The sequence below is a fragment of the Xylona heveae genome (genome assembly GCF_001619985.1).
Source record: "Xylona heveae TC161 unplaced genomic scaffold L228scaffold_3, whole genome shotgun sequence".
In the NCBI taxonomy this organism is placed as follows: Eukaryota; Fungi; Ascomycota; class Xylonomycetes; order Xylonales; family Xylonaceae; genus Xylona; species Xylona heveae.
Window position 1 is genome coordinate 987,363 of NW_017264195.1, and position 22,949 is coordinate 1,010,311.

Here is a 22,949-nt window from a genome sequence, read left to right on the forward strand (position 1 = left end):
ATGTTTTGAAGATCCTAGCCAGCGGTAGCATTCACCCCAGCCTCTGACCGTTATACCTGCCTAAAAAATACGCTTGCTGTGCCGGATCTTTTATGAGACCTGGTAGTGCCGCATTCTGTGTGGCTTGATTGTCACGTTATCAAAATCCAACGCGCGCTTTGAAGGATCCTAAGAGATTACCGCATCAATTGACGTCCTTGTGGGGAGAGTAGGCAAGGTAAAGAAACCACTAGCAAAAAACTCTTGATGCACGGTGACGAGACTATAGATCTAGTCCAGCTTTGCCGCTTATCTCATTTCTATTTCCAAGCTCTTGGCCTTTTCGTGGTCCCCTAGAGCTAGTGCCTGGATTCTTGAAAGACTTAATTTCAGCAGCCCTGGCTACGGATAATAATTGCTTCTGCGGGACCTACCTAGGTCGAAATCACTTCAAACATAGAGTGATCCTGCTTCCAGAGAGCGAGCGGGACGGCACGCCAAGCTTCCCAATCCTTTACAATCAACCTTGGCAGCGTACTGGGAGAAACTCTGCGCCCATAGCCAAGGGTTAGCAAACAGCGCGGGCCGCTCTCCTTGAGAGAAGTCCTTTTTTGGGCTTCTCAGGTCTCTAAATTTGTTCTCTCCTATTTTGGTCTTCGAACCGGTGCAGGTCACTGTTTGTTCAAAGCATCAGACCACTATCGTCTGGTACCCAATCCGCAAAGAACCTTGGCCACGGGGAAACCAAAGCGTTCTGCATTGGGAAAGGATCAATTCAATTTTTGTTTTGACGTTGCATGAATCCTGTATTTCACAGTTAGCAAACATTTTCGGCATTCAAGAAGATGAGACAGCAAAAGTCTTGGTGGCGTCGCGAGTTGACTGGGGTTCGACTCCTCTTTAATATTCTATTCCATGGCGGTCACATCGCTATATTCATAGGAGGATGGTAGGATCACTCTCTCCTCACTTCTCTTTAATGTATTCTAATTGTATTTCAGGGTCAACCAAGTCCGAGATAAGCGTCTCTCTGCGCTCAATAAACTTACATTTTCTGTATGGATGTCAAGAGGAGCTGGCCTCGTGCTCGCCATCGATGGGGCATTGATCCTGCTGCCCATGTGCAGAAATCTTCTAAAATGGATTCGCCCCAAGTTGAGATTTCTTCCTCTTGATGAATCGGTTTGGTTCCATCGTCAAGTAGCATACTCCATGCTAGTTTGGACAATCGTTCATACTGCGAGCCATTATGTCAAGTACGCTGCTAGCTGTCTCCTGATTTCGTAAAGGGTTTGACGCTGATATTAAACAGTTTCTTCAATATTGAACGGACTCAGGTTCGGCCGCTTGCAGCTGTTCAGGTCCACTATACGGAAGCTGCGGGCATAACTGGCCACGTTATGCTCTTATGCATGTTGCTTATATATACCACGGCGCACAGAAGAATTCGCCAGCAATCGTTCGAGACGTTTTGGTATACCCATCATCTTTTCGTTCCGTTCATGCTGGCCCTTTATACGCACGCAACGGGCTGCTTTGTCCGTGACATTCCGGAGCCCATTTCACCACTCGCGGGCAAGAGATTTTGGCAACATTGTATTGGCTATCAAGGTTGGAGGTGGGAATTAATTGGCGGAGCCTTCTACTTTGCTGAAAGAGTCTACCGGGAAATTCGCATAAGGAGGCCTACGGAAATTACCAAAATAATCAAGCATCCGTACGGTATGTTCTACATTCAGAAATTCTTCCACCATTTTTATTAGATCTGTCTACTCACGTGCTTTTCTCTCTTCCTTTCTCCACTTCCTCCGTTTTATAATTCTTTTTCTATGATAAACTAACAAGTCCAAGACGCATTCGAAATCCAGTTCCGAATGCCCTCGATGAAATACAAAGCCGGCCAGTGGCTCTTTATCAACGTGCCTGCGGTATCTCGAGGCCAATGGCATCCCTACACCATCACCTCCTGCCCCTTTGATCCCTATATCTCCGTTCACGTCCGACAAGTCGGCGATTGGACGTGCGAGCTTGCTGATGCACTGGGAGCTGGTTCCTCTCAGGCAAAAGTTTACGAAGAGCTCGATCCTCACGGCATGTACGAAGTTGCTATTCAGAATGGCCAATTGATGCCCAAGATTCGAATTGATGGACCATATGGAGCTCCAGCGGAGGACGTATGTACATTTTATCCTCTCCCCTTTTCCTCTTACTAAGTGAAGCATCTGAAATTACTGTACAACACTAAAATACTGCCATACAGGTCTTTGACCACGAAGTCGCCATCCTCGTAGGCACCGGTATTGGTGTTACCCCATGGGCGTCCATTCTCAAAAATATCTGGCATTTACGCTCATCGCCCAACCCGCCGCGCCGTCTACGCCGCGTCGAGTTTTACTGGATCTGCAGAGACACGTCCTCATTTGAGTGGTTCCAGGCCCTGCTTTCTTCTCTTGAATATCAGGACAACCTTGACTTTTTACGTATTCACACATATTTAACGCAGCGTCTCGACGCGGACACTGCACAGAACATTGTGCTTAATAGTGTTGGCATGGCCAAAGATCCCCTGACTGAATTGCGATCTCGCACGTGCTTTGGACGTCCGGATTTTGTTAGGCTCTTTGCGGCGCTGCGCACAGCTATTTTGGACGAGAGCTATATCGGTCCTTTAGATCGAGATGTAAGTGCCGAAGGCGGTGATGATGCAGATGCATCAAAAGGGAAAAAGGTCAAGAGGGCAGACGTAGGTGTTTATTTTTGCGGACCGAATCCTGCTGCAAGAGAGGTCCGGAAGGCATGTAGATTGGCGAATAGTGATGAGGTTAGATTTCGGTTCTGGAAGGAGCATTTCTAACTCTTCCTGATAGGCTTTGAGGAGGGAAGGGGCGGTGCATATATAGCCTTCTTTCCATGTAACTTTCGTTTCTTTTTCCTTCCAATTCCGTGCTTCCCCCTCTTCACTTTTGATATCCCCTTTTGTCCATCCCAATTGTATACAAAAGCAATAACATCGTCATTTAAATGACGATACGAAATGTAAGCCAAGGAAAATTCCAATATAGGGTGGATGCGTAACTAGTGAGACGAAATGCCAAACGCAAAGGTCTTGGAGCCGAAAAGGTAAAAGGACACAACCACACTATAAAGTATAATCGAAACTGCGACTGCGTAGCACAAAAATTGTATCAACTTCTCAATTCTTATTTGCAAGTTTCTTTTGTCATGGATATTGTATATTAATAGTATTCAGGTCACATGACATCCACGTTATACCTTATATACCTACCTTACCTAGCATACGTGAAGTTCGAACCTCATCTCTCCTCCCAGATCTTCTTGCAATTTGCCAAGACATTTCTACAACAAAAGAACCCCACAAGAAGAATGAAAGCAGGAAATGTCTACGTTAAAACACAGATATGATAGTATCCATTGACAAACTGAGCGAATCGACATATATCTATCAGAATCTTCCCGATCACACCTTGGATAAAATCAGCACCCTTTGTCCTCTAGACAATGGACGACACCACACATCTGCCTCCTCGAGCAAGGCCAATACCAATACGCTTGGGACTCTGGACCAACTTCCTCTGGAGCTCCTTCATATGACACTCGCTCAGCTCGAAATCCAATCACTCACTGACTTCCGACGCGTCAATCGACGCGCCATGCTCATTGTTGATTCTATTCCCGAATACGCACAAATTATCGCACACGTGCCCATATCGATCCGAGCGATCCTCAGTATCGGCAGTGGAAGCTGGATCTCATGTCAAGACTTATACCAGAAGCTCTGCACCGCTGAATGCGACATCTGCGGTGACTTTGGAGGATATCTCTACCTGATTACGTGCCGCCGCGTTTGCTATCTCTGCTTCGCTTGGGAGCGGGACTATCTCCCACTCTTACGTACGGATGTGCTCCGCAAATTTGGACTCCGGAACGAGCATCTCGCAGGATTGCCGTCCATGAGGAGTCTTCCAGGGGTATACTCACCCCGCGAGATCAAGTCCCGCGCGCGTATCACGTTGATTGATCACAGCACCGCGCGACAGGCAGGCATAGCGCTTCACGGCACGGAGAGTGCAATGGAGCAGTATGCTTCGAACATGGCGTCAAAAAGGCTGGAAAAATACCAGTCGCGAAAATCGCTGCATGAGTTGGCAGGACGAGTTGCAGGGCCAACTCCGCGCCGACCGAGGTCTGAAGATGCGTTCGATGGGGTAGATTCTAATCCGAAGCGCTTCATGGCTATCATCTGTGCGCCATTCTTAGATCGCCGGAGACATGGACCATCTACGTGTATTGAGTGGGGTTTCCAGTGTTTGGCTTGCAAACCGCTTCATTATCATAAACCGTTCCATTGGCGTCGCAAGTTCACAGAAGAGAGTTTCCAAACCCATCTCAGAGAGTGCGGTGAGATTATGGACGGAAAGCATAAGCAAGGAGTAAATTGACTAGATTGAAACATTGGAAATATCACACAGGTGACTGCTAGCTCGCATACAACAAGACAATATTGAAACTGGTGATAGTGTTATAAGGAAGACTGGTTCCATTCTTCACTCATCTCCTGGCAATCCGTCAATAAAGTATATTCGCTATGACTTCCAGAAGATTCAACCTACCTGCGCATCTCGTCTGTGCCAGGTTTCACCATATGTTTTGTGCACATATGGAGAGAGTTGCCCATTGGCATCCAATCCATAGGGGAACATTTGACGTTCGTTCCAAATCGTGCAGCACATTGACTAAACTCCTCGGGCTTTTTACAGCCACAGGTGTACATTCGATAATATTGAATGCACATCTTGACTATGTCAGTCTCGAGTTGTATGTAATAGCAGTTGAGCGATTCGAGGTCAATTCCACCTACCTTTGCAGCGGCAGGACGACAATCGTTCGAATGTCTGACGGATTATTTCGATTACCTAGAATTTCCGGCATCAGAACACTGTGAATGAAGAATGGATTCCGTTTCACTTACCTTCGCGCAGATCTGCAAGTATAACTGCTAACGCGAATTCGGTCTTGACTGGATGTCTTGCTACTAAAAAACATGATGCTGCTGTTTGAGACTAAGTGATCTTTTATACCTTTTTCTTCAAGAGCAAGAAGTACATATGACATACGGCCGCGAATAGCAAACACCATGCGGCGCATATTGCGCCTCAGGGGAAGCGCTCAAAAAGTAGACGACGGACAAATGGGCTTGCAATGGTAACGCTGCCACTTGACTAGCGATGGCTTCCTGATCATTTGCAACCAATCCAGTCTTCAGAATAAGCGCTTGTTTCGTCGTGACGGAGGATACGGTGCTGCTTCAGCGCTATATTTTTAATGCTGGCAGTAAAAAGAAATTCTGACATCGCAAGCGCTTAGGATTACTAGGTGCCTGTTCCGTACTTCATCCCCGATACGCCGTCGCTGAAGTTCATTGGCATTATCACATTATTGGAAACATTCATGTGACGACTTATTTTCGGAGCAATTGCTGTTCTGACCAGGGTCCCTGTTTACTTGACCAGGGTCCCATTCACGCGGAAGGCGTCAACACTAATAGCGCGAGCCGCTCCACCAGTGATATTCCACCTCCTTTCTTCTGGCCAAACCAGGGCTTAAACAATGAATTTTTAGGGATTTCTGCCGTGAAGATAGGTATTATTTCGCTGCCTGAAGAAATATAAATCATCGAAGGTTGTCCAAAACATAAACAGCTTCAAAAAAGATTTATTCCGAATCTTACAGCATATGTGCACGGTCATCTTTCTCAACTTTTGGCCATCCTTGAACACACGATATCCAGCTCGCATTGGTAGTAGTACGACGCTACCAGTGCCCAGTGACCATGTCTAGCCAGCCAAAAATCGAACTCCTTCAATGTGAGGTCGACATGGACGACGACGTCAGTTATTTCCGATTGCTTGTCGAGTCCGAGTCCGAGTCCAAGGTTTCAAAAACTACAGAATCAACCAAATGCATCAAATACCTCACCATCGACCCGGGCCTATTCAGTATCGAAGACATGTGTTTCGGTCCGTCCTTGGTCTCTCTACTTCCTCCCTTTCCGCCAGGAAACTGGAACGACGGGACCATATCCCGGGATGCTACTACCGGCCTCCCACAAATTCACACGCAAGAGGTTGCGCTTCCTGGGGTCCAGAATATCTGGCATCCTCTATTGATCGACTACTTGGATCTTACCATTGGAAAAAAGCTACGGACGGGCATATATGAAGTGTCGTTTGACTCTCCCACGGATTCGAGACTGGGAGCTATCAAGATGCCGGTGGTAGCCAAGTTTGCGCGGTTCTCTTGGGAGATTGGATATCTTGAGAACGAAACGACGGCGTTTGAATGGATACAGTCGGAACCACACGGACAACCAAACGGACAACAGCAACACGGGCAAAAAGAAGATATAGATCAGGGAGAGCAAACAGCTACCAAAAGCCAAAATAATACCGAAAGCATCGGAGGCAACGAAAACGTCGGACCCCGCTTCCTCGCCCATCTGACTGAACATGGACGTGTCATCGGATTCATCATGGAACGTATCACCAACGCGCGACACGCAGAGCCCGAGGACCTCGCGGCGTGTCAAGCGACGCTGAGCCGACTGCACAGCCTGGGGATCAAGCACGGGGACATCAACCGGTTCAATTTCCTGATCATACGAGAGTCACCCCCCTCCTCCTCCACGGCCATTCTGATAGATTACGATACTGCGCGGAAATGCGATGACAAGGAGGAACTGCGTCGAGAGTACGACGATTTGGCGAGGTCTTTGCAGGATCCGTCGGGTAGAGGCGGTGGGGGCGTGTTGTGTAGTGGGGACTGTGACGGCGGTGTAGACTAAGGAGTATATACCTTAGAGTAAGGAGGACGTTCGTAACTTAATGTGAGAAAAATGAGAAAAATGAGGATAGAACGTTTATTGCAGTCATTGCCCACAGATCATGACGCGTGCGTATATGAAAACAAAAGTCACTCGGACAGAAATGTGTGCGATGTCGTGAGGGATGTTAGGAAAAAAAGAATTAGAGAAGAGAAAGAATCATTGCAAGGACAAGCACCCTAAATGCATGAACAAGATTCGCAGTCGTGGGACACCCGAGATTCCACTAGCGCCAGGGCGAGCTATTGCAAGGGAAAAAGAAGCACATTCCGTCAAAAAGAAATTGAAGCTAATTGATGACATTTTGCTTTACTTGTTTTGGCTATTGGCGGTATTATGAGAAGCAAAGAAGAGGAGAAAGAAAAAAAAGGCCGAGGCAGGTGGGAGAATGGAAAAGGAGTCATATAAACATCTTCGGATAAGTGTCAAATAATCCCATGAACAGCAAAAACAACACAGTCGCTCGTCATTCATCGTCATCATCTTCTCTAATGCGTCAACAAGTACTCTACTGCCCCTTGCACACTTCCGCCTGCCCTGCGTAATGCTTCCACGTTGCGCTCAAACTCGTAAAATCCCATCTCGTTGAGCTGGCGCAGTTGCTCTGCGTACCGTTCCTCTGGCGGCCGGGTATCTGGGGGGTTGCTGGGGGTGTCGCCCATGGCGCCGAATGGATTGAATGGGTTCGCTCCGCCTGCACCAGCGCCGCCGCCAAATGCTTGCATCATTTGTTGCATAGCTTGTGGATTTTGCATCAGAGAGTTGATAAAGGGGTTGTTGAAGGGATTAGACTGTTGTTGATCGGATGATGTCGTCGATCCGGCGCCCTGGTTGGTGGGCGGCTGGCCGCCGAACATTGCGGGGTTGAAGAGTGCAGCGAATGGGTTTGGTGGCGGCTGGCCTTCCTGTGGAGCAGGTGTGCCTTGACCAGCAGATGCAGCTGGAGGTGGCGTGCCAGCTGGTGTTGTGCCGGCAAACATGGGGTTCAGCAGAGGATTGTTAGGGTTAAGGAGAGCAGCGAACGGGTTCGCCGGTGCTCCGGCATTGCCTGTGTCGCCCAAATTGCCAAACAAGGAGGCGAACGGGTTCTGTTGTGCTTGTGTGTTGCCCGTTGTGTCAGTCTGGCTGGGAGTCGCGGTGCTACCGGCGCCAGTAGCAGCGCCGTCACGGGGAGCCTCTGTCGTGTTTGTTACGCCAGGCATAGGAAAGCTGCTGTCACCGCTGGGCCCGCCCATGCCCCCGAGTCCGCCCATGCCCAAGTCGCGTCGTAGTTGTGTCATTCGGCGAATTGTGTCCGGGTCAGTCATCATTCGGCGGAATTCCGGAGATTGCATCATTTGCCGTACGTTGGGGGCCATGTTCCGTAGCATTGGATTTTGCTGAATCATCATATCAATGACTTGCGGGTTCTGCAGGGCCTCATTCATCATAGAAGCAAATTGTGGGTTTTCGAGCATTGAAAGCATCTGTTCTGGGTCGGGCGGAGGTCCCATCTACATCAATCACGAGTAAGCATAAGTTCCTTGCACACCGGGACTATGGAATACGTTATTTGACTTACACCTCCATCTGGACCAAACATATCTGCTCCAGGCAGTTGAATGTGTCCGGCATATCGTGCGCCCGTAAGGCCCGCTAAAGGATTGTTTCCTGTACCAGCCGCCAGGTTTGTGGGGACACCCGCAGCGGCTGAGCTACCAGGCGCCGTGGAGCTTGCAGTGCCGCCCTGGTTGGCAGGGTTCTGTCGTTGGTTGCTAGCCGCACCTTTAACCAAGTGGATCGTGTTTCCTTCTTTGACCTTGTAGCTTCCAAGTGTGTCGGGGTCTTTCAGCACACGGCCTGAGTAGATGAGCCGTTGTCGTTCGACGGGTAGGTCGGCATAGTTGGGACCGGAGAGGCGTTCCTTCAGTTCGCGAACGGTTGTGGAGAGGGTCAGGGTTATGGTATATTTGGCATCATTGGAAGCCTTGACGGTGAAGGTGACAGGACTGTCGTCGGAGAAGGAAGGCTCTCTGGCTCGAGGTGGGGCAGCTTGGTCCGCCATAGCGGTAAGGGACACAGCTACGATGCAGCAGCTGTTTTAGAGATTTTTTAGTGAAGTGACAAGTTTAGCCTCTTTAAAGATGCTTGAAAGAGGTTGCTATAAACCAGAGAGAGCAAGAGGAGGCTGAAGTGTGGAGGTAAACGGTGTTGTAGGAGGCTGAAGTTGATTCAGAGGAGTAGCCAGTGGTTGGTGAGGTGCGTGATGATTGATGATGGAATCGCCAGGAAGCCCGCAGAGCTAGACAGCGGTACCTTTCTGCTCACCAATCACATACGGGAAGATAAGTACTGATACCTTATCAGTCCACACCATTAAGGTATTCTCCCCACATGGGTCATATCAAGCTCCTCCAACATCATCATTAAGAATATGCTCACATCAGAAATTATAAGAGCTTGTTCAACTATTCAAAATATATGACATGTAAGTAGATAATGAGTCTTATATGCGAAGTTTTTAAATTGCAATACTGCGAGAGTGTACAAAGGCTTTTACCAGAGCTTTGACCGAATCTACCATATCCGATTATCAGCTAATAAATGTCAGAAACAAAGAAAAACAAAGAAAAACAAAGAAAAATAACAAAAATCAATACTGCTCTTCAAGTACGAAATCCTTATAGAGATCCAATGGGAAAAAAGCCCGCTGCACGAAGATCAGAAATAACAACTCTCCGATTCCAAAAATGTATGGCCGGCTCCAGGTAAACAAATGATTGCCCCCTCTTTTCGACTCCGCCAGGTTCCGCTTCATGACGACAGTCTCAGTTATGCAACTAGAAAAGGAAGACGTTGTGCAGTTCCAACATTCCACTACAGAGCCTCATAATGTACATGAAGCGTGACTGTCTATTTTCCGTCTGCATCGGATCTAATCTGCCCGGTATGACTTGGCTCCAAGTGTTGTAGATATGGCCGAGGACCTCGGCTCCCCCGCGAGACACTCCCCCACAAGTTTTAACTGTTTTCAGGGTCTTGAGCTACTCCAGTGCACTGAATATAAGAAATCATCATCCACCGCATCATGTAGACTCTGCATAGCGTGACCTTCTTTCCCAACTGCTTCAGGCTTCAAGCCTCTTATAAACTCTTCCTTGGATATTATCTTACAACCAAAATGCGAGCTATCCAAGTGAAGCAGTACGTCAAGGTAGTAATCTCCACGTGCCTTTTTTTACCCTATATCTCTCTCTTTCATGCTAAACATGAAACCATCAAACAAATAAACGAAACTGACACACTCCAGGGTCCCTCTGAGCTCACCGTCTCTGAGCTCCCTGACCCTATCCCCGCTGCAGACGAATACCTAGTCGCCATCCACGCATCCGCGACCAACTTCTTCGACCTCTTGCAGATCCAAGGCAAATACCAGCTCCAACCGCCGCTGCCATGGGTCGCGGGATTCGAATTCGCCGGAACCATCCTCCAAACCCCTCAAGCTACAAAGTCCCGCTCGCCTAGGTTTGCTGTCGGCGATAGAGTCTTTGGTGCAGGCCAGGGCGGATATGCCACTAAGACGACAGCCAAGGAGGGATTCTTAAGACCGATTCCACAGGGTTGGGACTTTGTCGATGCAGCGGGGTTATTTGTCACAGCGCCAACGAGTTATGCCGCCTTGGTTACCAGGGCGGACATTAAAAGAGGTGAGTTGTACAAAGCAGTCCAATTAGTCCCCTCGTCTCTTGTCTCCAGTACATTGAGTATCTACGCGCCAATATAATATCATAAACACCCAGACCACAATGAACCAACGCAAATGAAAAGGAATAAACTGCTTAACAAATAACAAAATAAACAGGAGACTACGTCCTCGTCCACGCTGCTGCCGGCGGGGTCGGTCTAGCCGCCGTGCAAATCGCCAAAGCCCTCGGCGCCGTCGTGATAGCCACCGCCAGCACGCCAGCGAAGCTCGACATCGCGAAATCATACGGCGCAGACCACGTCGTATGCTATCATAGCTCTCAGAACCATCGAAAAGCCGGCTCTCCCCCTTCTCCATCAACCCCATCCCAGCCCAAATCCTCGGCCTTGTCAACCACGAGCAGTAAAAAGCCCAGCAAGCCAAAACGCAACGAACCGTCATGGCCCGATGAGGTCCTCTCACTGACCCCATCGCGTCGCGGCGTCGACATTGTCTTTGACCCTGTCGGATTAATTACTCCTTCACTCAAATGTACCGCATGGAACGGCCGACTTGTCGTCGTCGGCTTCGCAGCAGGGGCTATTGAAAAAGTCGCGATGAATCGGGTCTTACTCAAGAACGTCAGCGTGACGGGACTGCACTGGGGACAGTATGCGCGACATGAGCCGCAGACGGTGGAAACGGTCTGGCGGGAACTGTTCAAGTTGATGGAGAGCGGGAAATTTAAGGGCACGGCGTTCAAACCTGGCATCGTGAGCGAGGGCAAGGGCAAGGGCGAGGGCGAGGGAGACAAGGCCTCCTCCACCCCCTCACCGTCATCAATTTCAAAGAAGAACGACGATGGGAAAGAAGAGGTCCCGTATGTCGGTCTAAATTCAATCCCTGAAGCTCTTAGGGCACTTGGAGCGCGCGAAACGTGGGGGAAAGTCGTAGTGCGAGTTCCGCAGGATGACGATGCTCAGACGCCGCAGGGGGTGAAGAGTAAATTGTAAATTGCAACACTGGATGTAGAAATCCAGTGGATTGGATCCAATATATCAATGCAAATTCCTTCATCTACTCGCGCGCATAATGGCGGCTCTTGGAAACAAGAAAAAGGAGAGGCTGATCTGTCTGTATACATGAATAGAATAAGAAGTATAAATCTCTTGATGAAGATAAAAGATGATCTCGAGAAGTGAAGGTATTAAGCAAGTATTAATACAAAGGAATAAAGAGCTTCAAATGCAACATAAATGCTTTTGACGGCTATCTAAAAACACCTCCTGTTCTTGTAAAACGCCACTCGGGTTCGGGTTCGTAAGAAGAAATGAAAACGGACAAGGTATCAATGACGAAATAAAGTCTTTCAACAAGCAAAAATTCATGCTATACCGCTGCATTGAAAAACCTCAAAGCATCCGGGGGAACGCCCTTTTCCAGCAACCAATTTTTAGTGGCGACCGAAATGCCGTTATGTTGACAGCCGACTCTTTCGATCGCCATTGCCAATGCCACCACCCGGTGGACTAGGAGGAGGATTGTAGTCTCTTCTCGGGCCATCCACGGGACCAATTTCATCGGCCATGGCATCTTCGTAGCTTGGTGGCGCCACATCCGGGACTGGTGGATGGATAGCGGTCCCTGCATCGCCAGCTTGAGGCGGAAATTGGGAGTATGAAGGCGTGACGGGCGATTCAGGCATTGGTGGTCCGCCAGGGTAAATGGGGGCAAGACCAGGCCCGGCTGCAGGAGGAACGGAGGGGCCGCCGGGTGGGAGGGAATTGGGAGGCATGGGAGGCTGTTGGAGAGATGGCTTGGCAGTAGCTGCAGTTGCGGCCGCCGCGAGTGATCCGGCGCCGGCACGCATCGCGGCAATAAGCGCCTCAGGCGGGGCTATGCCAGAAAAGACTTCGACTTGGTGCCGGAGAGGAAGCACTATGAGTTCGGGCTAAAAGAAGTGTCAGCGAAAGGGCCAATGGCTACGAACTTGTCGAAAAAGAAAATGAAACGGAAAAGGTCGAAGAAGAAAACGGGAAAGCAAAGGAGCAACGGCGTACCTTGATATTTCCTGGCGTGCCGTATGACAGGCCCAATCGGACCTCTAATTCGTAATGACGCGCAATATTGCATGTTTGAAATGACGGTGCGACGGTGTTTGGAAGCGGAAGTCGGTCCCAAAGAGAACTGTCCACAACAATGTCCTTTCCAGCGGGGTCGGTAGGGCTCCCTAGTGGTTTGGCCAGGTTGCTCACAGACCGTATCACCCAGCTGCCTACTTCCGTGCGGCGCAAGTCGTGAGCCCGGATATCAGTGTATCCAATCAACTCGATTTGTAGCATCTGAAGAAATATTACTTCTGGCGACTCGTTTTGTTTTTGGACAATGACTCGAATGGGAAGTGGTTCGTTGCAGGTTAAGATGGGAGGATTTGGTAATCGCACGTCTACGGAAACGCGGGGCGCGGTCAAAGATGCAGCTGAGCTATTACGGGCCTTGAGAGCTTCAAAGAGACCTTTCTTCTTGGGATAGGGGGCCAGACCGGCGGTAAAATTGTGCTGGCGACGAGCATATCGCTCCTCCTTGGTAGCCGGTTGTCGTGGTGGCTCAATGGGAAAGAACTTGAAGTCGGAGAACTATGTACGGATAGAAGTTAATCGCCGCGCCTCAAGGTACAATATGCGTGGTATTCCAGAGAAAATGGTCTTACATCTCTAAAATTCTCCTTGTAGAACTGCGGACGCACAACTGTGACCTTGACGTAGTATTTAATTTCAGCCTCGCCTGGAAACCCACTGAGCGATGGTGGAAGCGTCCTTTTCACGTGCATATTCGGGTCGCTGATCATGTCGAGCCGCAGGCCAGCAATATGTAGGCTATTAGATGTTAAGCAGTCATTATTGAAAGGTATCTAAGAGGGCAGGTCAGCCAAAAACCACTGAAATAAATGTATTTGGGTCCGTGTACTTTAAATTGGAATGCATATTCGTGAGTTCCCGGGCCTAGAGTGAAGCTTGAGTTTCCTGAAGTATGGCTCTGGATCTCTTTCGAAGGGAAAACGGTCTGTGTTTTATAGAGGAGCTGTAATCAATATTGTCAGCGCACCATTTAGACATTCAAGCATGATTCGAGCTTCTGCACCGAAGGGAATGTGGTATACAGAGTCACTGCCGCGATGTGTAATGCGAACCCATGCGCCTTGGACTCGCATCCAACAAGCACCAGCAAATTAATGTCAGCGTACCTTGTGAATCTCAAGTTCTGTCTTTTTTCGATCTGGGCGATCACTATACGGAGTGCGCGGTCCTGCCAGACGAGTTCGACTCTCTCCTTCAAGCTTGACTACTACCGCAGATATACTCGTGTCGCTCGTTAAATTCAGTGTGACTCTCCCGGAAATGTAATCGAGGTTGGTAAAATGGTTATAAGGTCGGTCAAGCTGTATGCGGACCGCCATTGTTGAAAGAGACACTCGAGTCGAACGACGAGGAAGAGAAAAAGATCGATTCGGTTTGTAGGTCTATTATGCAGCTAGAACGGATCTGAAACCCCCCGTGATAATGCCGTAGGTGTCCTTGTATCTCAGCTGAGGCAGTAGATGACGGTCAGGTCCACCATTGAAATTCCCCGGTCAAGCCCCACTTGATTCTACTTCGGAATGTTAATGCGTAGGGTATTGTTTAAAAGATTTCAAAAGAAGGCAATTTTTGGATGTTCTCAAGATCAAAAGAAGGAAGAGGAGTAGAAAAATGGGCAGCGATGAGTAAGAAGCTGAAGGGCGCAGTGAACAAAGTGCACCGAGCACGGAACGAACTGGAGGAGAGTTGACTATGACGGAAGATGTTGTCGGAGTTCCAAAGTCCCGAGGATGCTGCGCTATAGATAAAAGTCCATCTACTTTTATTATAACCTTATCGAGGGCAAAATACAAGTACTGATACTTAGGATAAAGTATTCGAACAACGATTGGCAGAGCCCTATGGTCCCGCCTCAATCCGCTCTGGGAAATATCAAAATAAGGAGATTTTCTATGCGAAAGGGAACCTGCACATGTACATGTGGCTAAGATGACATGGTAAGGCTATAAATTAGACAAATGAGAACAAGTACAAAGCATCTGACTTATTTATCTGGAAGTATTGGCTACAATTGAGTCATGGTGAGCGGGAATATTTTAGTGAAAATGCTGTGCCACTGCACTGCCACCATCTCTTCTCAGGGGTATAAGCTCTATCAAAAGAAATTGCAAAAGAGGGCATTAGCCGGGTCTCTTCAGCGAGGGATATGCCGACCATTGATGATGCTTGGGAAGCAAAAAATAAAGTTAGTGTCGGCTTTCTTACATGTTGAACCACAAGAAAACAATCACACAAAACTATTGTATCAATTGAAAAAATTGGAGAGCAGCTTGCTGCATTATAGACCCTCTTTTGCAAGCATGTCTGACAGACAAGGAGAGTTAGTTTAGAAACGAGACTGAATTGCGCAAAGATGCAACCAACCTGCGATATCGAGATAAAAGGCAATTGCATTAAAACTGCTCATCATCTGTCAGAGCAATGTGCAGGACGGAGCATCCTTGGAATCGAAAACTCACTTCCGCCGGTTCCCCGTCAATTCCCATATGAACCATTTCAACCGATTTGTCCAATTGATGAGGTCGAGATGACTGACACCGACCAGCGTTCCCTTGTAACCCTCCGGGCCGCCCCATTTGCTGCTTGCTACACTGACCAGGCCGTCGTTGGGTCCTTCAATTTGCTCAATAATTTTCTGAGACTGTCGAAATACAGACCACATATTAGGCACGACCATCGCACCGTATGAAAAGTATCTTCCCTCTCTAATTAGCCACACAATCTGCCACTTTAGGGGAATGTATCCCTACCGAACATGGGGCGAGTCAGGCGTCTTCGGGTTAAAGATCTCTTGCATGTACTTTCGCGTCAGCTGACTGAAAGCGCCGGTCTTCATTCCAAGAGACTCTAATGCATTGTAGATCCTAGGTAAGTGTTCGTCTGCGCGACTGTGAGCCTCAAGAACCGGAGATTCGACAACTTCTTACATACGGCCAATCTGCTCAAAGACATAGTCCGCGAATGCAGATCCTAGACTATGGATCAGTGTTTATTGCAAACAAATTCCAGATGCGGGGAATACCTCTGTGCGGCGTAGCGATAGTGGTCAGAGAAAGGACATTTACATGTGCAGGCTTTAGACGGCTAATCATATATCGCGAGTCAAGCCCGCTGCGCCGGATCAGTCTGAGACCTCGAACACAATTTCTCAGTAGTCATACCCCTGAAACTGTTAGTAAGTATCTATCTTTTGCTTGTAGGGACACTCATACCATGCTATGTCTGTACTTCCGTTAGCTGAGGAGTTTCGTTGGGGCTATGCGTCAAACTTACGCCACAATGTTGACGCTCTTTCCTCGAGCTTTTCGGGCAATAATTCTTCCTAGCTTCTCTGCCCGTTCTTCGATAGACGCCGATGCTGGGACATCAGCGACAATCACTTCAATATTATTTGCTGCGAGGGCCTCGGTGATGCCGCGCCAGTACTGCACGCCAGGCAGGAATTTCCCGGCCAGACGAAGCTCATCGAAACCGAGTAGACCGTGCGCGAGAATTATCGGGTTTTTAGGTGTGTCTAATCCAAATCAGAAAGGAACAAGGCCAAGGGGGGAAGTTTTTCACCTACCGTAGGTAGCCCTCAGTCTCGCGAAGTCGTCGTCAAGAAGTCGCCCAATGTCGCCAAGACGAGGATCAACAGAACGTTTCGGATCATCGCCCGCGCTGGAAGAATACCGGCGAGAAGGGCGCAAAATACGACATGATGCCCAGCATCGTGCGCTAGCTCGAGGCACGATTATTGTCATGCTTCATGTTAGTTCAAAGTACGGCCGTCGTCGCGACGGCATTCTCGGGAGTTTGGAGACCTCGCTTTCGTGCAGTGACGTATTGCGGCCGAGGGGGCCCTTGTTGGAGCTCAAATGAGGTCAATGGGAAAAAATGATTAACTATCAACAACATACACATTTTGGACATTCTGGGCCTTTTCAGACATTGTGGATAAATCAAAATGAAGTTTTATCCATACTGTACATTCAATTGCAAAAAGTAAATAGTGGCGCCGCCCTACTTTCTCAGAGGTCTACAGAAGTATATTGTTGCGCTGCAAAAATGTCAAAGGCCCGTGATCTGAGTAACAATGCAGGGTCATATTAACAAATGTCCTGCTGAAATGGTATCTTAGGTGCATCTATGCCTTGGTAGCGGCAATCTTGCTCGGAACTTCCGGCTTCACGTTAACGACGGCCTGGAGCAATTCCTCGACAACCTTGCTTCCAAGCTTCTCTCCAATCTGTTGAATCTCCTTGATCTTGGCTTCGGCTTCTTTGTTTGCCTCATCCTCAGCCTTCTTGTTTCCACTTCCGTGCTAATATGCCGTTAGCTTGCTTGGTTAACATGGACAGAGATAACACTTCTTAGAAGGCCGCGTAGAACTCAAAGATTTATCGTACCTCGGACTCGAACTTCTTGAATTCTTCCTCCTTCTGGTTGCGATACTCATCGATCTCCTTTTGCGCCTCGGTCCGAGCGTCCTTTACTTTCTTGGTGCGGTCTAGGAAACGTTAGAGGAGTTGGGTCGCTGGGTAGCGGATACCGTACATTCTCTTGCTATCGCGGAATTAGCACAAAAAGCATTAGGTACAGGAACATTCGAGCGCTTACCTTTCTGGACAATCTTTTGAGCCTCTCGCTCAGCCTGGAGTAATCGATCAGCTTACAACTTGATAGCAAACGCGGGACAACTGTTCAGCTCACGTCGAGCAGTGTCTGGATTCCAGCCGAGTTTTGGGCAGACTGCAAGGCATAAATCAGCTTCAATAATTCTTTTATAATTAAGGCAGATGCTAGTTACCATCTTGAAAGGGACTGTGAGCGGTGGACTGCTGTGGTGTCTTGGATATACTCATATGCCTGTGACGAATGATTTGGGGAAGTGCTCCGGTCGGTCGAGATAGCTCGCCAATTCTTGCCAATCAGTTCAGCTGCAGCTGATAATAGACAGTTCGAGCCGAGACATCCAGGCACGGACCACAACATGCTTTGCTCTTTTCTGTTCAGAGCTAAACAACTTGAATTGCATCCTTACGATTCATCTTACCTCAAGCACAAAAACACCAATTGGATCATAGATTTCTTTGTAACTTTTAGAATAATACTCAATATGTCACGAGCTGCAAAGATGACCCTTTTGGGCACCTCTGTGTTTGCTGCCAGTATTGTGGTGTTTGTACACTACGCTCAGAAAGCCGAAAAAGCTGTGGGTAACCCAAGAGCGTTCACAAAGAAATCAATAGTACTCGAAAGGGGACGAAGCTAACATTCTGGGATTCAAGGCCATGCACGCTGGTGTAGTACGTGATGTGGAACAGCAGAGGTTCAAGAAAGAACAGCGAGAACGCCTGGCCGACTTCGAGATGCAAAAAGCATTGGAGCAACAGTATCGGAAGGTTCAGAACGTCTCAGACGGAGGTGGTGCGACGGATCATGCACAAGGGCAATGATCAATTGATTTCTGCCAGCCTACGTTCCATTCACTTTTCGATCGTTTAACAGGCTTCTCCGGTTTAAGGTCTATGTGGGAAGGACGGGACCCAACGCTGCTGCTCTTCTTCACTATTGTCTTGGCCTCGGAAGATCTACAACTCTCAATATCGACGCGCTATTGCAATTGGCAAACCAACTCCACCACTATGGAGAAGGTTTGCGATCCGGTATTCTGGTCTCAAGAGTTTCTTTTCCATCTTCCAGCACCAAAGCATGGCGATGTCTGTTGGGGTGTACCGCATAAATTCTATCCGATGCCAGATCATGATGCCGAGATCGAAGCTTTGTGTCGCCAGATGCCGTGCTTCTACCGCGTAGAGCGTTCTACATTGTGGCCGCCGGCTCCGAAGAGCATCAAATCATTCGGACAGTATTTGGAGACGCGAGCTGAGCGATCGCCTGTGCCGCCAAACGTCCTCGAGTACAAGGTGTTTGTTACATTTTTCTGGGATGGAATGCTCACTGAGGCTCATAAGCAAGCGTACGAGGCCCATATGCAAGTGTACGAGGCTCGTATGCAAAGGTACGAATATACCGCACTCTGCAAGGTCTGGCAACTAATTTGAATTTGTAGCATCCTGACGGCTTTCGCACCCCAAACCAATGACACGGCCGGTACCAACGATGAACCCAGAGCGGGCGAAGAAGGCCAGTGGGAAGATGCGAGCGATGTTTCAAGCAACACAATTTAAGGATTCCAGAGAAAGATGCTCTCGTCCTCCATTTCATTTCCAAAGCTTAAAACAGTACCCAATGGCATATCTGCTTTGACTGGCTGCGGACTTGACATCAGACAAACTCTAATTATGCATGCTGTCTGCTGCTTCTGCGGGCAAATCCATTGACCATGATGTATTTCCTTATCTTTAGCTAGAAGCTGGGATCTCTCCCGAGGAAGATTTCAATATCCTTGTCAGCATCATGGATTATGGAGTTTTGCGGTATTTCTACATTTCACAAATCGTGCTCTGTGCATAGAAAAATGCCGTCGTATGTTAAAAGATTCGTCTCCTTCTCAAATATGAACCATGCTGCAGAGCTACAGATGAACAATATGTTGCCATCAAGGGGTAAGATACTCAAGGGGTTGGACCAATGACATGACTCCAACTGAGCCACGATACCGATGCGCGATATCCCCTTTGGGACAGTTGAAACACGATAGTGCAATAATGGAGTTGAGTCCCGTCAACATCATCATCTATGTTATCAATCATGTAGACATCAATCGTTAATTGGAGACGACGCGATTCTCAAAGATAAGGGAGCATAGGATTATTTTAATCTCTACTTCCTTCTCTCCGCCCTCCTCTCCTCACAGATTGCTTAAAAACTGATCGCGGCTGTTTTCCAAGTACTATTGAATCATATTGCTCCTTGACTGGACTTGCCCTTCAGACTCTCCTTTCATCTTGCCTAACCTGAGGTGCCTTGCGTCGCAACAAGGGTGAAAATTGGCCATTGTCGGGGCTAAGATAATAACGATCCTTATCGAGCTTGTTGAATAACCTACGTCTTTGGTGTGATTTCGCTCGAGAGGCACAAATCTACCACGGCTTGCGCCCCGTCCCGCCCTTGGCAACGCCCTCGCTCGCAAAATTAACGGAAAATAGCCTCTTTCTTTGCACTATCCACCCTGCTTGATGAGGATGATACTCGATCCTTTTTTCCACGGTCCACCATCCAGATGCAGACTTCCGACTCTGACCCACTGGGTTCACTCCTAGCCCAGGCGGACCGAGCCGGCCCGCGGCCAACCACACCGATTCCAAAGTGTTGCTGTGGTAGGGTGGAATGTGCATACCTCAGACACAATAGTGTAGCCCTAGAGGGATTGGAGAGGGATGTCCAAACTGCCGCCCAACTCGGCCAGGTGCGTCTCTCGCGTTAAATTATGATTACCTTTTCAAGCGCGCATTCCTCGTACAATGGAGGGTGTCGCATGATTACACCGATCCCTTCTGCCCTCACACTGAGGACAGGTATTGGTCATACAATAGTCGACAATGCATAGGACGGGCGAAGAACATGTCGCTAACTTGGTCGTTACAGGCTTTGCTGGTGCGTCATGAGGCCTACATGGCTGATGCTGTGGCAGACCGATTGAATCTAACGGCGCAAATTGAGCGGCTCGAAGGCGAGAAGAAAGAGCTGGAGGCCAGCAATGCAAGAATAATAGAGGAAAACAAAGGCTTGACGGAGCAGCTGGAAGGACTTAACGCAGCCGTGATCGAATCGGACGCCCAGATTAAAACCCTGACCGAATCTCTCGAGGAATCGCAGCAAAAGCTCCAAAAGCTGAGCCGCCTAGCCGCTCGCGCTGAACGGCTGGAAATCCAAGTGACTACCTTCGACCAAGGTCAAGCGGAAATGCAGCAAAGGCTGGCGCTGGCCGAGGAAGATGGAAGAACAGCAGTGCAGCGGTGGAAGCAAGCAGAGCGGACTCTGCTTTCGCTACATGACCAAATCGAGAGGATTGAAACCGAGGCTAGGGAAGAGCGAGAACGACATGAGGAGATCATCGAGCGCATGGAACGCAGGCGGGCCGTTGAGCAGGAATTGGTGGACGCGGCTGGAAGGCTCAAGAATAAAGCGGTTGTGACCGCTGTGGAAAGGGACCATGGTGGAGGTAATGCTGTCTCCCACTTTGTCAAAGATATCCTGCAGGATAACGCGAACCTGCAGCTGGGCATCGTCGAGCTTCGCGAAATGTTGATCAACTCGAACGAAGAGATTACGAACCTCCGCGAACAATTACTCCTCCATCAGCCAGAGCTCCCAAACGGTGGGGCACAACGACGATCAGGAAACTTGCTCGAAGAGCTTGGCTCAGAAGCGCCTAGGAGTCTGTCACAAGAACTTCATGTACATCACCATTACCACGCAGCATCTCGTATGCCCGACACGTCGAGGCAACGTTCCGTTCATCGCAAGCCAAAATCGAAGCGCACTCCCACGAATCCCGCTTCGCATACGTCGCCTTCCTCAGCTCGCAACGCTCGCGCGTATACCTTTAAATCAATTAGGCCGTCGCCTCCGTCGACTGCGGCGGCCATTCTCTCGCATACTTCCGTCTCCATCCCCCCCGCACCCCCCGCACCGCATCGATGGTCTGTGCAATCTGCGCAGTCTCGTTCTTCCATTGCTGCCTCGTCTGTCCCGAGTTCCCCTCAGTCGATGTTGCATTCGTCATCTATTTTTGAGCGTGCCTTTAATGACAATGCGGCTGATTCTTCAAGGCCGACCAGCCCTGAAAGCAATGGTGTCATGTCTCCAGGGTTCTTACCGCTCCATAAGAAGAGGAATTCGGATGCTTCCTTTAGGTCTTTCTCGACACCCGCCATGTCACATTTTCGAAGGCCGTCTTCTGCCCTACTGCCTGGCGATTTACCCCCTGCAGTGGACGAAGCTGATTTTCTTGAAACTGCTGGACCAGTCGGTCTTGCCATCTCAGATTGCGGTCATTCGACTATTGCCGAAGAAGAAGACTTGGAAGGCGGAGATGCTTGCGGGAAGGGCGACGGCAGTACTTCGAGAGAAACCCTACGGACGAAGGGAAATGATATCGATGAAATGCATGAGGTAACATTGAATCATGACGACATGATGGGAAATCCTCTCTCACCAAGTGATGACTTGGCTCTTCCAAAGAGTCATAGACCCTTGCTGAGGCGAGCGGCTTCGCATGAGAGCTTACTTTCTCTATCAACAGCTGTTGATATCCCAGCCGGCCAACGTCGTGGGTCGCAGTCGATAGCGACTAGCTATGGTTTTCCATCAAGTCTAAGCTTTGGTATTTCTTCTCCATCGGCGGCTTTGGCCTCGAGCAGGCCTGTCCTCAGCTCCATGACTGCAACGGCTCGTCCGACGATGCCGCAGCGAGGCTATAACAGCAGCATGTACAACCGTACTCTTTTGTCAGGTTCATACCGCGACACTGTTGGCAAGCGCAGTGTGTCTGCAGAGCAAGTTCCTCGAGCACCGCTGGGAAAACGCCTTGGCGGATGGGTCTGGGGAAAATGGGGCACAAACGCGCCCTCCTCTGAAAACAATCGCACCCCAAACCCTCATGCCTCGCGGGCTACAGGCGTCAACCAACCTGGTCGTATCATAGGATTAGCGCCGCCGGCTGCATCAAAAGGAGCTGGGGCTATTGTTACATCTGAGCTTGACGAAGATTTGCTGAAGGAGACACTTGCCGAAATCACATAGCAGTTTCATGGGCTGCGAGTCATCTTGGGAATAACTGGCATTTTTGGTAGCGGTTTGCTTATGATTTTTGATGAATTCTTGCATTTCTTGACTAGGATTGGAGTTTCAAAAGGAGTTAAACTGGGCACAGCTTTTTAGGCCTTTCTAGATTCCCATTACTGCATCTCTTCTTTGTGTGTCTTTTCGCTGTTAATGTTTTACTCATAGATATGAATTACCTGAGATATTCTGCTAATGTTAATTCAGTCATGCACAGAGCACATTGGTCGTGATTTGTTCGTTCACTTTTGTTTTCTATTTTAGGCTTTACCGTGATATTTCTATGTTTGTTGTTTACTTGCATTCACTTTTCTGTTGCTACGCCTCATGTTTGTGTCTCCTATTTCTCACCCAACTCGATTCTCCGTCTGCATCCTCTCCTACTGCTCTCATCAAATGCAGGCTTCAGTTGTTCGGCTCCACCTTTCTCACACTCTCTAAGGAAGCTTTGCCCATCTCCAGGGTTTTGTCTTTCTGGTCTCTTATTGATTTGCTGTGAAGAATCAAACAACTCTTAACGCTTCAGAGAGTTGGA

The 22,949-nt window shown here is 48.7% G+C and overlaps 10 protein-coding genes across 10 annotated transcripts; 6 read left to right on the forward strand and 4 right to left on the reverse strand.

Moving 5' to 3' along the window:
• Positions 1–824: 824 nt before the first annotated feature.
• L228DRAFT_252625 (hypothetical protein) lies at positions 825–2,833 on the forward strand (the record flags this gene model as incomplete). Its single annotated transcript, XM_018333702.1, has 6 exons — positions 825–928; positions 981–1,235; positions 1,292–1,701; positions 1,831–2,153; positions 2,240–2,659; positions 2,714–2,833. 6 exons carry the CDS (start codon positions 825–827, stop codon positions 2,831–2,833), a joined length of 1,632 nt encoding a protein of 543 aa, XP_018189797.1.
• Positions 2,834–3,303: 470 nt separating this feature from the next.
• L228DRAFT_245147 (hypothetical protein) lies at positions 3,304–4,558 on the forward strand. Its single transcript, XM_018332098.1, has one exon. It carries the CDS (start codon positions 3,399–3,401, stop codon positions 4,437–4,439), a length of 1,041 nt encoding a protein of 346 aa, XP_018189798.1. The 5' UTR covers positions 3,304–3,398; the 3' UTR covers positions 4,440–4,558.
• A 1,272-nt stretch (positions 4,559–5,830) lies between these two features.
• L228DRAFT_237191 (hypothetical protein) lies at positions 5,831–6,841 on the forward strand (the record flags this gene model as incomplete). Its single annotated transcript, XM_018330901.1, has 1 exon — positions 5,831–6,841. The coding sequence occupies one exon, from the start codon at positions 5,831–5,833 to the stop codon at positions 6,839–6,841; it is 1,011 nt and encodes a 336-aa protein (XP_018189799.1).
• A 202-nt stretch (positions 6,842–7,043) lies between these two features.
• L228DRAFT_245151 (hypothetical protein) lies at positions 7,044–9,112 on the reverse strand. The gene is made up of 2 exons (XM_018332099.1): positions 8,442–9,112; positions 7,044–8,373 (listed from the first exon to the last, which is right to left on the reverse strand). Exons 1-2 carry the CDS (start codon positions 8,922–8,924, stop codon positions 7,369–7,371), a joined length of 1,488 nt encoding a protein of 495 aa, XP_018189800.1. The 5' UTR covers positions 8,925–9,112; the 3' UTR covers positions 7,044–7,368.
• A 769-nt stretch (positions 9,113–9,881) lies between these two features.
• On the forward strand, positions 9,882–11,995 carry L228DRAFT_245152 (NAD(P)-binding protein). Its single transcript, XM_018332100.1, has 3 exons — positions 9,882–10,073; positions 10,170–10,566; positions 10,722–11,995. Exons 1-3 carry the CDS (start codon positions 10,041–10,043, stop codon positions 11,555–11,557), a joined length of 1,266 nt encoding a protein of 421 aa, XP_018189801.1. The 5' UTR covers positions 9,882–10,040; the 3' UTR covers positions 11,558–11,995.
• On the reverse strand, positions 11,668–14,349 carry L228DRAFT_92352 (hypothetical protein). Its single transcript, XM_018336971.1, has 5 exons — positions 13,789–14,349; positions 13,512–13,625; positions 13,255–13,455; positions 12,605–13,180; positions 11,668–12,495 (listed from the first exon to the last, which is right to left on the reverse strand). Exons 1-5 carry the CDS (start codon positions 13,999–14,001, stop codon positions 12,019–12,021), a joined length of 1,581 nt encoding a protein of 526 aa, XP_018189802.1. The 5' UTR covers positions 14,002–14,349; the 3' UTR covers positions 11,668–12,018.
• Positions 14,350–14,705: 356 nt separating this feature from the next.
• On the reverse strand, positions 14,706–16,430 carry L228DRAFT_245154 (lipase). Its single transcript, XM_018332101.1, has 9 exons — positions 16,248–16,430; positions 15,956–16,196; positions 15,895–15,904; positions 15,705–15,795; positions 15,614–15,652; positions 15,433–15,562; positions 15,142–15,378; positions 15,047–15,081; positions 14,706–14,986 (listed from the first exon to the last, which is right to left on the reverse strand). The coding sequence occupies exons 1-9, from the start codon at positions 16,423–16,425 to the stop codon at positions 14,961–14,963; spliced, it is 987 nt and encodes a 328-aa protein (XP_018189803.1). The 5' UTR covers positions 16,426–16,430; the 3' UTR covers positions 14,706–14,960.
• Positions 16,431–16,675: 245 nt separating this feature from the next.
• L228DRAFT_245155 (V-type ATPase) lies at positions 16,676–17,527 on the reverse strand. Its single transcript, XM_018332102.1, has 6 exons — positions 17,472–17,527; positions 17,375–17,413; positions 17,282–17,315; positions 17,219–17,227; positions 17,071–17,171; positions 16,676–16,985 (listed from the first exon to the last, which is right to left on the reverse strand). Exons 1-6 carry the CDS (start codon positions 17,472–17,474, stop codon positions 16,809–16,811), a joined length of 363 nt encoding a protein of 120 aa, XP_018189804.1. The 5' UTR covers positions 17,475–17,527; the 3' UTR covers positions 16,676–16,808.
• Positions 17,528–17,780: 253 nt separating this feature from the next.
• L228DRAFT_266599 (hypothetical protein) lies at positions 17,781–18,855 on the forward strand (the record flags this gene model as incomplete). The annotated part of the gene is made up of 4 exons (XM_018334883.1): positions 17,781–17,876; positions 17,953–18,091; positions 18,173–18,644; positions 18,738–18,855. The coding sequence occupies 4 exons, from the start codon at positions 17,781–17,783 to the stop codon at positions 18,853–18,855; spliced, it is 825 nt and encodes a 274-aa protein (XP_018189805.1).
• Positions 18,856–20,078: 1,223 nt separating this feature from the next.
• L228DRAFT_92491 (hypothetical protein) lies at positions 20,079–22,851 on the forward strand. Its single transcript, XM_018336973.1, has one exon. It carries the CDS (start codon positions 20,192–20,194, stop codon positions 22,373–22,375), a length of 2,184 nt encoding a protein of 727 aa, XP_018189806.1. The 5' UTR covers positions 20,079–20,191; the 3' UTR covers positions 22,376–22,851.
• The last annotated feature ends 98 nt before the right edge of the window (positions 22,852–22,949 follow it).

What these genes read in the sequence shown, in the direction of transcription:
- L228DRAFT_245147 (XM_018332098.1), top strand. Translation starts at nt 3,399, where the DNA reads ATGATAGTATCCATTGACAAACTGAGCGAATCGACATATATCTATCAG.
- L228DRAFT_245151 (XM_018332099.1), bottom strand. Translation starts at nt 8,924, where the DNA reads ATGGCGGACCAAGCTGCCCCACCTCGAGCCAGAGAGCCTTCCTTCTCC. An exon ending in TGTTTGGTCCAGATGGAGGT is followed by an intron (nt 8,374 to 8,441) that starts GTAAGTCAAATA and finishes TGATTGATGTAG; the next exon opens with ATGGGACCTCCGCCCGACCC.
- L228DRAFT_245152 (XM_018332100.1), top strand. Translation starts at nt 10,041, where the DNA reads ATGCGAGCTATCCAAGTGAAGCAGTACGTCAAG. An exon ending in AAGTGAAGCAGTACGTCAAG is followed by an intron (nt 10,074 to 10,169) that starts GTAGTAATCTCC and finishes GACACACTCCAG; the next exon opens with GGTCCCTCTGAGCTCACCGT. An exon ending in CAGGGCGGACATTAAAAGAG is followed by an intron (nt 10,567 to 10,721) that starts GTGAGTTGTACA and finishes CAAAATAAACAG; the next exon opens with GAGACTACGTCCTCGTCCAC.
- L228DRAFT_92352 (XM_018336971.1), bottom strand. Translation starts at nt 14,001, where the DNA reads ATGGCGGTCCGCATACAGCTTGACCGACCTTATAACCATTTTACCAAC. An exon ending in AATATGCATTCCAATTTAAA is followed by an intron (nt 13,456 to 13,511) that starts GTACACGGACCC and finishes CTGCCCTCTTAG; the next exon opens with ATACCTTTCAATAATGACTG. An exon ending in ACAAGGAGAATTTTAGAGAT is followed by an intron (nt 13,181 to 13,254) that starts GTAAGACCATTT and finishes ATCCGTACATAG; the next exon opens with TTCTCCGACTTCAAGTTCTT.
- L228DRAFT_245154 (XM_018332101.1), bottom strand. Translation starts at nt 16,425, where the DNA reads ATGACAATAATCGTGCCTCGAGCTAGCGCACGATGCTGGGCATCATGT. An exon ending in TGTCTTTGAGCAGATTGGCC is followed by an intron (nt 15,563 to 15,613) that starts GTATGTAAGAAG and finishes ACAGTCGCGCAG; the next exon opens with ACGAACACTTACCTAGGATC. An exon ending in CTTTTATCTCGATATCGCAG is followed by an intron (nt 14,987 to 15,046) that starts GTTGGTTGCATC and finishes CTTGTCTGTCAG; the next exon opens with ACATGCTTGCAAAAGAGGGT.
- L228DRAFT_245155 (XM_018332102.1), bottom strand. An exon ending in GAATCCAGACACTGCTCGAC is followed by an intron (nt 17,316 to 17,374) that starts GTGAGCTGAACA and finishes CGATTACTCCAG; the next exon opens with GCTGAGCGAGAGGCTCAAAA. An exon ending in TCAAGAAGTTCGAGTCCGAG is followed by an intron (nt 16,986 to 17,070) that starts GTACGATAAATC and finishes ACGGCATATTAG; the next exon opens with CACGGAAGTGGAAACAAGAA.
- L228DRAFT_92491 (XM_018336973.1), top strand. Translation starts at nt 20,192, where the DNA reads ATGTCGCTAACTTGGTCGTTACAGGCTTTGCTGGTGCGTCATGAGGCC.